At 41.7% G+C, this 14,128-nt stretch overlaps 1 protein-coding gene across 2 annotated transcripts in view; it reads left to right on the plus strand.

The window, feature by feature from the left end:
* PARVA (parvin alpha) overlaps positions 1–14,128 on the plus strand; it is a 112,651-nt gene that overhangs the window by 46,981 nt on the left and 51,542 nt on the right. The window contains exon 1 of one of the 2 annotated variants that reach the window (XM_019477002.2): positions 9,740–9,934. The exons of the other annotated variant lie outside the window; for it this stretch is intronic. Within the exon in view, the coding sequence (XP_019332547.1) occupies positions 9,907–9,934 (28 nt within the window). The 5' untranslated portion in view covers positions 9,740–9,906. Of the gene's footprint in view, positions 1–9,739; positions 9,935–14,128 lie in introns of those variants that run through there. 2 annotated transcript variants of the gene reach the window in all.

A 14,128-nucleotide genomic window follows, 5' to 3' on the forward strand; every position in this document is an offset into this window, starting at 1 on the left:
TTCTTTCATGCCTATGTTGCAAAGGAATGGGAGAAGTCTCCTTAAAACCAGAACAGGGCCCAAACCAGAAGTTTTTCTTCACAATGTTGATAGTAGAGGTTGGTGGTGCAGATATAAATCAGCACGTGACTCACACTAGGTTTGTAATAAAACTGAATGAATGAGACTTTCCAAAAATGCCAACCTTGGATTATTAGAATAATATATCAAAACATCAGACTTCTGTTTGAATTTCTTATCTCTTTCTTCCTGAACATGGTGATCCAGATCAAATGAAACATAGCTCTGAACAATTACACAAAATCAAAACCTAAACTGATGAAGTTTAGAAAAAGCAATACTGCCTCAGTAGTTCATCTATTTTTCAGAACAGGTTCTGTATTAGAACCAGATCTCTAAATGTCCCAGAATTGAAACATTTATTTATCTATCACTAAGTGCCCTCTTGGTTTCTGAAGGGACCTTCTACTCAAGCTACTGATATTATACCTTTTGAATTTAGAGTTCAGTATTTAAATAGGAACTTATGGTCAGACCCTGCCTGACATATGTTTATCCTTCTATCTCCCCACACCCTCGTATATGCTGCAAAAGATAAAAAGAACACTGTAGACTCAAGAAAAGTTAAACTGACTCCATAAAACAGCTAGACAATTCTTCAGAGAACTGCAAAATAGTTCTTGATTCAGAAGTGCCTCAGTGAGTGTTAATGATCAGATGTAGCAGAATGGAAAGCAGCAAGGCAGCATGATATAAATTTATCAATTTATCTGAAAAGCAAGTTACACGTGACTTCAAGGGAAGTCTTTATTTTACTATTTTCCCTGCTGCATTATGGTTGTTTTTGCTTTTCGGGAGTTTACAAATGCAGGATCTCTGGAATATTAACCCTGTTTTAGAGGCAGTCAATCTACAGATTGACCGTCTGGATAGAGAGGCGGTATACTACTTCTTGACAGCTGAATGCTTTTCCTGGCTTGGCCAGTGAACTGCCATTTGACTTAGTCAAGTCAATTCACCTCTCTGTGCCCTAGTTTTCTCATCTGTAACATGGGGAGAATTACCTTCCTGTGTAAAGCATTCTGAGATCTACTTTAAAGAAATGTTATGTAAGATGAAGTTAATGTTATTATTATAGCAAAAAAAGCACTTCTTAATTTTAATAGATACTGCATGAAAACAAAGATTTTTTTCGTTTTAGTATTCCTGTCTCTCACTAATGCCTCTCAGTAGAGGGTTGTTTTTTTTATAACTAAAGCTGTGATGAGAGCATCTACCAACTAGCTTTCCAGGAATAACCTACACATCCTCTGTAATCAGCCCAAAAAACAGAGATTGTTATAGAGATGAATGGTTTTGGTTAATATGTACCACAAAGCAGAAAAGATTATGCCTATATACTTTAGTGCATAGATAATTATCAAGGAATTTTGTACAGAGAGAAATAATGTATGGTTAGAGAATAGAAATGTAAGCCTTTAACTTCCTATCCTGTGAATATAAATCACTGTAAGTTTCAAAGCATTTTCATGACTCATACAGAGGTCATTGACCAAACTTGCTGATGAAGGCAGGATTAAACAAATTCAACTTCATTTTTATATTTTTTTTTTCCTACTGCTGTTAGCTTTTTTATTTCTCCAAAGTAATACAATTCTTCAGAAAATTGTAACAACTTTGACATATGGAACTGCTATCCAATTCACTGACTAGATACAAAACTATGGGAACACTGATGTGTCAGTAAACGGCTTGCTGTGTATTGGGAAAACAGTTTCTCAGGAACCATATTTCCCACTTGGCAATATCCTAGAAAGAGGGAAAATGAATTAGAAGTGTAGTATTAATGCAGTTCAGTGAATAAGAGTCTCAGCTGAAAGGAACTGGAGTCCAATTTAAGTAAACTGAAGAAAAAGGGAAGGAAAAGAGAAATTGATAAGAAAGAGACAAGAAAATCAAAAGGTTTTGTTCCTTGTTCTGTTGAGACTCTGTGCCTGAATATGAGGCTGAAGTGGAAGTGAGTTCCTAATGCGAACGTGACTTAGTGCCCAGTTTTGCTGCCCTTGCGCTTGTTATAGTACCTTCTCCACAAATAGCCCCACTGAAATCACCAGGGATACTGTGATCACAACTGGAACTTTATCGACTAACCTTATTAACACTAGCACTAGTGAGTTTAAATTCAAGCCTTCTATACCTCAGTTTCCTTTTACCTATGTTGAAGGAGGTTATGTCGAAGGAGGTTGCTAAGTATTCCAAGTTAAAGGCTTATGAGCTGATTTTTTTGTTAAGGATGGTGCTTGTGAAGTAAAGCACCTGGAAGCCTTATATGTATATAATATGCTGCTTTCCTCCTCTGTGTTTGCCCTTCCAAGCATCTTGCAAGATGAGAGATGGTGGTCTGTCTTACATTTATTCATACTTGGGTCTTTGCAAGGTACAAAGCAAAGAATACTTGCATCCCTCTGGATCTGTCATGCCATGTCAATGGTATTCTATTTTTGTAGATAATTTAAATTTTGCTGTCATGGTCTTAGTCCTATAGAATTACCCAGCTGGAACAATATTTGCCAAAGTTCACTTACATTTTCTTTGTAGATTTGGTACATTTGCACATCAAAAAAAATAGCCATGATATTTTCCAGCCCTTTTTGCAAGATATCAGTCTGTTTCAATAGAATTCATCTGTAGATTTCACCTCACTCTTAAGATTCTTGATGTAAGAGAAAAATAAGGTTGGGGGTTTCAAAGACCCCCAGTGGAGACCTTACTTTGGTCTCATTAAAATCTCTACAAATTATTTATTTCAGGGATTACCATGCTCGAGTCCCTGAAGAAACATTAACGTAAAAGCTGGTTACTCTATTTGTTTGTAACTTGGTCTTCTGGCTAAGATGAAGAAGATACGCTACAAACATTATGACTCCTGGGGACTCAAGTAGGTTGGGATAAGACTGATGCCAAATGGAATAGGTTCTGGTCTTCAGTCTTCATATTACTAAGTGAAAAGTGAGCATCTTGCCCGTTGTGGTCTATAAATCAAATTCTTGCTGTAATTAAGAACCCCTTTTTTGGCTGCAAGAAGGTTGTAAAGTAACCTTAAACCAACCCAAATGGAACTGTGGAGGATTTCCCTAGCATGGGGAGATTCTGGTCTAGCATACAACAAGCATGGCAAATTTTATGCTGTTTGTTTCTATGCCTTCCCTGGCTGTGGGTAGTATATAACCAGTATGGAAAAGTATTCTAGGGATAGAGCTGGAGGGCTTAACTGGAGGGCACAAGGCTCCATTGAGTCCTGTCTTGTCAGAGCAGTGCCGTACAATACCCTTGAATCTGTCTTTTTAAAGGTTGGCAGGACCATTTCGGCCCCAGTCAAATCCTCCAGAATTGGGAGGGAATGTAGGAAGATAGTCTAGGATTATCATTTCCTCACCTACAGTTGCACTGAATGTGATTTTGGCATTGCCAAAAATTTGGCCTGTAACATTGACTGTCTGAGTTCTTAGATGATATCCATCTTGTTTTTTCTTATTCATACATTCTGACATCTATTTTTCCTCCTTTTACACAGGTCCAGCTTTTTCTCATATACATAGATTAGATGCAAATTTTTTTTAAAGTGTACCCGCATCATTTTTGTTTTGCACATTGCTAAAATGCCTGGTGAGAGTTTGACAAATGTGATGTATGTGTGTCATTCACCAACTGTAAAAAACAGTCTGATTGGCTTTAACATTTTTTCAAACTCTGTATTATAATTCTAGTGTATTTTAATTACCACGCTCCTGTAATACTGCACTGGTAAGGACAATTTTGTCCTCAAGGATTCAGCACTTAACATATTTGTCAGTGGTGGCACGCTTGGAGCTTTCTACCAGCTTTCTACTCTCCAATCACAGTGGCGGTTTGGGAATAGCTTAACTTCAGCTGAAGGTTGGAGAGCAATATCATGGCACCTTAACTTTCACAATACAGGAAGGGAAGCTGTGGAGTGCTGGTCACAAGATTGGGGCTCAGAAGCCCTATGTTCAGCTCTCAGCTCTGTCACCAGTTTGATGCACATTACTAGGAAAGTCACTTTAGCTCTCTCTGCTAGTGTTTCCCTGTTACAACATGGGGAAAAATTACACTAATAGAAAAACAATAGGTAGCAGATACATATTTGGGGAGGGCTGATATAAAACTGTGGATTTATGGTATCTGAGAGAGGTAGTTAGCTGTGTTAGTCTGAAGTCAGAGAGAAGGCAGAACAGGATGGCACCTTAAGTTAAATGCAGACATTCAGGGAGGTTAGGGGCATGTTGGACTGTATTCAAAATGCCCACCCAATGTAAGGTAAATCAGGATGGGGGGGTAATGGGGAGAGGTTGGAGGGTATCAGGGGGGCAAGCAGGCTTGGGAAGAGGATCAGGGGTCTACAGTGGGAATGGGGGGGCAAGCAGGATCCATAGGAGCTACCAGGGAGGCAGGTGGGGTCTGCAGGGGATTGCTGAGGTTTGAGAGGGTCTGACGGGGTCAGGAGGGAGGTTTGTGGGATCCATGAGGGGGCTTTGAAGGGGACCTACGGTTATATTTAGCCTCGACCCATAGAAAACCTGCAGCCCCCCTCCACCCCCCCCCTTTACTTCCTCAGTTCCGGCAGTGGCAAACAGTGATTGACCTGGTGGTACCTGGAATGGCTTGTGGGCTATAAGGTTCAGGGGGTGGCTGGTCCACGGGGTGGGGGGCCAGGGGGCTAAAAATATCCCAGTACCAGAGAGGGCATAGGATGAATTTATGGTACCTGGAGAGTCTTCTGAATAAAATTACCTTACTTTTCTATTTGCATAGAATAGAGCAGAAGAAATGGAGCAAAATTAGTGATTTTTCCCTGTAATTTTTCTATCAAATTTATTGATATAAACTGCAGGCCATATTCTTTACAGATATAAATTGATGCAGTTTTATTGATTTTAGTGAAGCTATACCCATTTACAGTAGCAGAGAATTTTTTCATTTAAAAAACAAAACAAACCAAAAACAGTATCTTTAAACACAAACTCTTTGTGCCAGGTACAGGTTTGATGGTTCATATGCATATGTTAGAGGCACGTCACTTCCTATGTAATTGACAATTTAAAGTTCCATAAATAATTAAATTTGATGACATCTGAAGTTAGGTAGAATGCATTTTTTCCTATTATCTGGATTTTCTCAGGACCCTGATAATTTTATCCCATTTACATCAAACGCGCAGGTAACTTTAGAATTCTGGGCCTGTATTATTTCTAGGGAGGCATAACACAATTACAGTAGACAGTAATTGACATTACATGCTTTAATTAAATTTCCTCCTCTGTGAATCAAAACCTTTTAACCAAGCATTGGAGTGCTATTTTTGTATTTATTTGTTACATGGGTTAATGTGTTATGGGGCAGATATGGTATTTATCCATTTTCACAAATTAAGCTATCAGTGTCATGTTGCCTTTGAATTGTTTCCTGTGTTGAGGGGTAAAACCACTTGAAAAAGATTTCACTCTTCCATGGCTAAACTTCCTGTTTTCACAAACCTGAAAATTAAGGGGTTGAAGATCAGCCCTTTGGGAAAATCAACACTTTGGGGGAAAACTGGGTCCAAAGCCTCTCACCAATGTGCTGTTCTTTCCTACAGCAATTTCAGTTCAGGGGAAAGGGTCGCTTGTATTTTCAGAATCAGTAATATTATAAAAAATATTCATTTCTTTAGATTATAACAGAAGTGCAATCTCTTGAAGTCATAAATAGGAGGTGAAAGGGCATGAACAGGAGAGTTTACTTACAAAACTGTTCTATTCAGTGTTCCTACCATTCAGCATATATTTCAAAACATGAATTCTCAACTTCCAAAAAATAGATTCCTTCAATATTATCTCTTTCAGAAAGCAATTCTATTTTTATTGAATACAGTGCTCTAATTTTTACCCACTTATAGTAATGTACTATAACTATGTATACTTTAGTTTGGTTGGACAGGGTCTTCCAGGAACTACTGTAGGTACAAGAAGTGGTTATAAAGAAGATTAAATTGAGGCAAGTCAAAGATACCTTTCATTTAGCACTTTTATAGAATAGCTTGTGAGAATGCCAGTTGTGCCACCTTATCAACGTAAATCACATAATTAGTGGGCTAAATAATATGAATTATAACATACAGAGTTCATTCTGCCAGCAACATATATGCCATCACCTACTTCCAGTGTCCCTCTGCTGTCTACATTGACCAGATAAGCTGATCCTTAAGTAAAAGAATGAATGGATGCAGATTTGACATCAGTTCCAGAAACGCAGAAAAGCCCATGGCAAAACATTTTAAGTTCTCTGGATGTTCCATGGCTGATCTTAGAGTAGTGACTCCTTTTCTCCTTAAACAAAAAAAAAAAATTAAAAGAAACTTGCACGTGAAACTGCACAAGAAATCTTCCGTAGCCTGTATTGGGTTAAACATGGTGCCAACATGGACTATGGATTCTTAGCCCATTATCTGGACCAGCTGTTAATTCAAGTGTCCTTCAAGGTATTAAGTATCTCCTTCATCTCGATTGACCATTCAGTCGTTCCCACACTTTATCTCTCTGAGCAGTGTCCCCTCCCTCTATCTCTTTCCCATTAACATAAAACTCTTTCTTTCTGTTAGCCCATTCATAGCATCTGATGAAGTGAACCAGTTGGTCTCTAAGGGTCCTTACACGCATACTAACTTTCTGGCAGTTAAGTTGACTTGACTTTTTTAAGCCAGCTTAACAGTCAGAGTGTACATGCATATGTGTAGCAGAGTTGACTTAAATCCAGTGCAGGATAATACACCTCTAAGGTGTATTATCTTGAGTTGCATTAGTTAAATCAATTCTGCAGGGGAAGGTTCACAAGATGGCTGCCACCATGTCAAGGAGCTGTACATGTGTACACTCCAATATGACTTAAGTCGCCTTAGTTAAGTTGCCTTAGTTGACTTAGATGTGTGTACATACTCTAAGGCTGCATCCAGATGAGCATGGCCATTTGTTTCCCTGGGGACAGGTAGCAGTGGCACACAGTGTGCCGCTGCTACTTGTCCCCAGGAAACGCCTGTGCCAGATGTGCTCTGGTGCATGCCAGGCTATCCCAGGTGAGGTAGAGGAGGCTGGGGCCAGCAGCTGGGGGCCTTGGGGAGCTACAGCCACAGCGCTCCTGCAGCTGGGAGCCTGGTTGGCAGCCAGAGCATGGCTCCAGCAGGTTCTGCTCTGATTTTGTCTGGTGTGCGCTGTCACCATGTGCACCACCTCGCCTTTTTATGTCATGGATTTTTTTGACCCCAGGATCTCCTGAGGTCAAAAAACCCAGCTGTGCATGCCTGCATATGTGGTGCCACAGATGGCTCTGCAGCACCACATACCGCACGTCAGTGCTCATCTGGATGCTGCCTAAGGTGCCACCCTGCCCTATCTTCTGCATAGGATAGCTTATTTCAGCTATTTAAATCGCTGATATCATAAGAATATAACCAATGTCATATTGGGTCAAACCACAGGTCCATCTAGCCTAGTATCCTGCATCTCACAGTGGCAGAGAGCTGATGTTAAGCGAAGAATATTAATATAGGGCCTGTCTGGAGTAATCTGTCCTCTGCTTCTGCCCTCCTTGCAGCTTTCAGCATTTAGAGGCCCAAGAAATTCCCACTTGGAGGTTGCAGCTCTGTCATCGTATTTAATACCCACTGATGGACCAATCCTGCATGAATTTGTCTCTTTTGAACCTGGTTAAATTGTCAGCCTCTACAGCATCTTGTGGCAGTGAATTCTATAACTTAATTACGTGTTGTGGAAAAAGAGCTTCCATTTATGTCTTTTAAACCTAATAATTTTGTTGCATGTCCCACAGGCCTATCGGAAAAGTCATTTTAAAAGTGGAATTAAAGTCTGAGAACCTAAGCTGCTATAAATGGTTGTTGCTCCAGCTTCTCTCTGAGATGCACCGATTTATATTGGACAACAGAGAAGCTAGCCTTTAACATTTAAAGAATGCTAGTCAGTCGGTAACTTCCATTCAGTGAATGGATATCAGCTTTTCATTAGCTGCACTTGGTTTTTTTATGTACTCCACAGCTGTGTTGCTTTGACTTGTAGGATACCTGGAGCACTTGTTGCTCCATTCAGAAAAATAAAGAGAAAACATCAGGGTAAAACTTCAACAGCTTATTTTTTCCTCTCCGCGATTAACTCCTGTTACTCAACAGCAAAGAACTCCATCTTTCAGTTCTGTGACAGAGCAGTGCTATTGTAGGCCACGAGGACAGTCCACACGACTATGGTGGAGGGCTGTGCAGTAGTTGAACAGGGAGGGGGAGGGTAGCTGCAGGTCAGTGCGAAGTGGACGCAGCTTTATCGTTGATAAGCGTGGGAGATAAAAGTCCCCATCTAAAGCTGGGGGACTTTAGATACACACTGACATATACCAGAGGCTCTTAAAATTCCCCATAATGGTGACCCCATAGGAATGTTGAACAGAATATATTGCATCTTTCTTATGGCTGATCACTTCAAAAACACAGTCTAGGGTGATCTCTGATGCATAGCACAGCTGAACAGCCCCCAGTTGTCCATTTATAACTTTGCCATAACTCTGATGAAATTTAAATGGAAACTGGAAAGGTAACTGCTTTCTAGCATTTAGGATTGAGTCACGATCAGACAAGTCCTTCATTATGCTCTGAGAGTAGAAAGGGGACACTTAAGTTTTACAGATTGTGCAAAGTTGAAAAGCTTCATAGGAAGTAAGTTTTATTCCTGAGTAAGTGTTCTGTTTTGCTTTGTTTTGTTCTGCTTTCCATCGCAGCCTTGCGTTAGGGGCCCAAGAGCACAATCACTGCAGAGGAAGAGAGTAATGTAGCCTCCTTTTCACATCATTCTGTTGTCCTGTTAATGTCCCTTATCTTCTCATTCCTTGACTCCAAGCTTTTTGTATGTAATTGTTGCTCATTTTTACACCGTGATCCTTCTTCCCCTGGAGTTTTACCACTTATTTTAACAGGAACAGTACTTGTGCTTGAAGAAAGAGGCACAGTGACCATGAGTGGTTTTTGAACTTCCCTCAGACCATTTTACACAGTCATCACAATTTGGCCAGTGTCCTTCACAAAATCAGTTTTGCACTAAATTTTGGTCTTTAACTAGATTTTTTTTTAATTGGCCTAATGAGCAAAAGTCAATGTGTTTCACTTCCTCTGTTCCTCTATATCAGGGGTGGGCAAAATGCAGCTCGCGGGCCAGGAGTGGCCCGCCAGGCCATTCTATCCAGCCCACAGGGCCCCTAAAAAATTTAGAAAATTAATATATATCTGCCCCAGCTGTCTGTCATGTGGCCCTCGATGATTGCCAAAACTCAGTAAGCGGCCCTCCACCCGATATAATTGCCCGCCCGTGCTCTATATTCAGGCCTACCCCATTCTTTAAGCCTAACAACATAACCAAATGTTGGAAAAATAGCAACGATTCACAGCAGAAATAGATTTTGAGACTGCATGAAAGCATCAATGCCATTTGAATCTCATTCAGGGGGATAACAGATAACAAAAGGTATAGTCAAAGCCGCATTCTGGCTCTCCAGACTGCAACTTACTAAGCCGCGAAAGGCAGATTTAGTTTGTTTTGCAGATGGTCTATGAGTCTCATGTGGCATCATATTAAATTATATAGGCAGTCAGTCACTTGTTCTGAAGCGATGCAATGAGCAGGGAGATCTGATGTGCATGGAGCATTCTGTTTAAAAACAGGCTCTAAAGCTAATACAGCTTCACAGAGAGCCACAGAAAGAGAGGAAAGCTTTGTAGGAAAGGAACTTGAAATACAGTACTGACAGCTAGTTCTCAGTGTGGAGATAAAATGAGGGTGGCTTGGACAACGTACAATGGGCTGTGGAGCACTTTGTCCTAAAGGTAGGAGATGCTGCACTACCCACCAGCTTGTTTTTCATGTCGATTTCTGTAATGCTTTCTGCATACTACTTTCTGCACTTAAAATTTGTAAGTACTGGTCTTTATAATATTTTTAAATCAAGGCCATGTGGTTATTTTCCTTTTGTTTTGCTCAGACACTGCTTTGTGAGGGTAACAGTAGAAGCCAATCCTGTAGTTTCAAACATTATTCTATTACTAAAATATTTCTGCAATATGAAATATTAATGATGGGTTTGATTCTGCTCCCACTGATGAGCTCTGAGAGCATTGCTATTAACTGTTGCTGTTGACTTCAGTGCAAGACCAGGCCCTAAGTAATATCTTGAACTAATTGAAAATAATTTGAAACAAACAGTGAAGTCAGAATTTCTGTATGTTAAAAAACTATCTTGTTTAGTATGCTTTACATGAGGACTTTTAGATGGGCTGTTTGGGATTTGGTACTTTATTTGAATATTTGTGTTGAGTATTATATTTTCATTTTCCTATACACAGCTTAATATGAATAGTTGTAACTATTAGTCATTTTCAAGTTAAGGAGTTTTTGATGCATAAAGTCAATGAAGGCATTTTTTAAAAATTAAACCAAGTATGGTATTAACCCCAGAATTGATAATGCATTCTGGAAAACTCTGAATTTGAGTTAGTGCTGAACCAAAAAATTCATTTAAGATCATTTACTTAGTTTATTTTATTGTCAATGCGTATGCCCAATGCAAAGTAGGAAATATACATCCTGTAACTCAGTTGTTATTAGTCTTAATAGCTTCGATACTGAAAAACGTAACATAATAGTGAGGAGTGTGAGTGGAATAGATTTAACCGGCAGGTGTACTATATGTAGCCATGGTTATTGCCCTGTTTGATGGGGTGGGGTGGGGTGGCAAGTGTATGTATGACCTACTGCTTGTTTGGAACGAAAGAATAGCAAAGCATGTGTAGATCAGAGCAGTTCACCCCTGCAGAACTGTTTGTTTCTGTAGCATATTGCTTTATTTTCTAATTTATCAATGTGTTAACATTGTACTCATAAAAGTCACCAGGCTCTCAGGGAAGAGGTGTTCAGAAGTTGGAGCAAGTTCATAGATGTTAGATGTTAGGGTCGGAAGGGACCTCAATAGATCATCGAGTCCGACCCCCTGCATAAGCAGGAAAGAGTGCTGGGTCTAGATGACCCCAGCTAGATACTCGTCTAACCTCCTCTTGAAGACCCCCAGGGTAGGGGAGAGCACCACCTCCCTTGGGAGCCTGTTCCAGACCTTGGCCACTCGAACTGTGAAGAAGTTCTTCCATATGTCCAGTCTAAATCTGCTCTCTACTAGCTTGTGGCCATTGTTTCTTGTAACCCCCGGGGGCGCCTTGGTGAATAAATCCTCACCAATTCCCTTCTGTGCCCCCGTGATGAACTTATAGGCAGCTACAAGGTCGCCTCTCAACCTTCTCTTGCGGAGGCTGAAAAGGTCCAGTTTCTCTAGTCTCTCCTCGTAGGGCTTGGTCTGCAGGCCCTTGACCATACGAGTTGCCCTTCGCTGTACCCTCTCCAGGTTATCCGCATCCTTCTTGAAGTGTGGCGCCCAGAATTGCACGCAGTACTCCAACTGCGGTCTGACCAACGCCCTATAGAGGGGAAGTATCACCTCCCTGGACCTATTTGTCATGCATCTGCTGATGCACGATAAAGTGCCATTGGCTTTTCTGATGGCTTCGTCACACTGCCGGCTCATGTTCACCTTGGAGTCCACTAGGACTCCAAGATCCCTTTCCACCTCTGTGCCACCCAGCAGGTCATTCCCTAGGCTGTAGGTGTGCTGGACATTTTTCCTCCCTAGGTGCAGCACTTTGCATTTCTCCTTGTTGAACTGCATCCTGTTGTTTTCTGCCCACTTGTCCAACCTATCCAGGTCTGCCTGCAGCTGTTCCCTGCCCTTCGGCGTGTCCACTTCTCCCCATAGCTTTGTGTCATCTGCAAACTTGGACAGAATACATTTCACTGCCTCGTCCAAGTCGCTGATGAAGACATTAAAGAGTATCGGTCCAAGGACCGAACCCTGCGGGACCCCACTGCCCACACCCTTCCAGGTCGAGACCGACCCATCTACCACGACTCTTTGGGTGCGACCCTCTAGCCAATTCGCCACCCACCGGACTGTGCAGTCATCCAAGTCACAGTCTCTTAACTTGTTCACCAGTATGGGGTGGGATACCGTATCGAAGGCCTTCCTGAAGTCTAAGTATACGACATCCACCCCTCCTCCTGTGTCCAGGCGTTTCGTAACCTGGTCATAGAAAGAGACTAGATTGGTCAGGCACGATCTGCCCGCCACAAACCCATGCTGGTTTCTCCTCAGCATAATTTGTCCTGCTGGGCTCTCACAAATGTGAGCCTTGATGATTTTTTCAAATACTTTACCAAGGATGGAGGTGAGACTGACTGGCCTATAGTTGCCCGGGTCCTCCTTCCTCCCCTTTTTGAAAATGGGGACCACGTTAGCCCTTTTCCAGTCCTCCGGGACTTGGCCCGTGCGCCACGAGCATTCGAATATTCGCGCCAGTGGCTCTGCAATGACGTCAGCCAGTGCCTTCAGCACCCTCGGATGGAGCCCATCCGGGCCTGCCGACTTAAAGGCATCCAGTTCTTCCAAGTGACTCTGCACCACCTCAGGATCTACGCATGGAAGTCTGGCGCCTTGCTGCTGCCTCTCTACAACCCCAGTGAGAGACTTGTCGTGCCCCTCGCTTAGGAACACTGAGGCAAAGAACTCGTTGAGGAGTTCAGCCTTGTCCCCCCTATCTGTCACCAATTGTTTCTGCCCATTTAGCAGCGGTCCTATTCCTCCCTGGGCCTTCCTTTTACTCCCAATATATCTAAAAAACAATTTCTTGTTGTCCCTTACTTGGGTTGCCATCCTCAGCTCCATGGTAGCTTTGGCCCGCCTAACTGCCTCCCTACAAGCACGAGCAGAGGAGGTATATTCATCTTTGGTGATCTCACCCTGTTTCCACTTTTTATGTGCTCCCCTTTTGGCCCTTAGGCTGCCCTGGATTTCTCTGGTCAGCCATGGAAGCCTCCTGGCCCCTTTCCCTCTTCTGCCTCGCTCGGGGATCGTCTTGCTTTGTGCCCAAAGGATCGTTTCCTTTAGTGTTCAGGTCTTAGGAAGAAATGAGCATAAATCAGGAATGTACAAGATGATACCAGGGCTTATGAAGACTGATTCATAGGGCACGGATAAAACCATTCGAGACTCTTTTCGTTGGTAAGATACAGGATCAAGAATCTAAAGCAGTGATTCTCAACTAGGGTGCCCCAGTACCCTGGGGAGCCTTAAGAGCCTTTCAAGGGTGCCATGTGTTGCCACACAATGTTAGCAGTGTTAGGTGTGTAAACACGATTCACAAGATAAATCCAGAGTTTTCACATGGGAATCCATAGGCCACAGTGTTATAAACGTTCTGACCTGTTGTGGTCTTGCCACAGAAGAAATGCTCTATTATTTTTCTCCAGTCAAAAAAATGAGTGAAAACTTAAAAGCTGGCATTTTCTGAGGGGTGCTTTCACTTTTATCAAGGGGTGCTTCAGGCCTAAAAATGTTGAGAAACACTGATCTAAAGGTTGGGTAACATTCCTACCTTTGCTGAAGGCGCACTATATGACCAGGGGCAAGTTATTAGGGATACATTTTTACATACCCAGTTTCAATCCTATAGGTGCAGTTTATATGTACAAAGAGGGGGTCTGGGCCTCATGTCATTTGTAACTGTATCCCTTAATTCCTCAGAGCATCAGCTTCTGCCTGTAAAATGAGGATAATGTTGTTTCTGTCTCACTGGGCTGTTGAGGTTAAATTTATCAACATTGATAAAGTGCGCTGGTAACCGAAAGTGGAAGGTGCAGACTCATTCCATGTATTAACTGAAGGGTAATTTAGGTTTCCTATGCCAAGGTCCTGGAGTCCTGTATCAGTTTCATATTCCTGCCACCGGCATGTTGCCCTGCTTCCAAGTTTTTGAGAGCATTTTTAAATTTCAGTTTAGACATTTTCTAGGAACGCTATCAAAGCCATATTATCAATTATGGAAAGGGCTGAAAAAAGAAACAGTAGCCAAGAATCTTGGCTATGTCTTGTGTTTGCTGGGTATAATTTTGAAAGGATAAGACTATATCTAATTATAGCT

Source organism: Alligator mississippiensis, chromosome 2, assembly GCF_030867095.1.
Source record: "Alligator mississippiensis isolate rAllMis1 chromosome 2, rAllMis1, whole genome shotgun sequence".
Classification (NCBI taxonomy): Eukaryota; Metazoa; Chordata; order Crocodylia; family Alligatoridae; genus Alligator; species Alligator mississippiensis.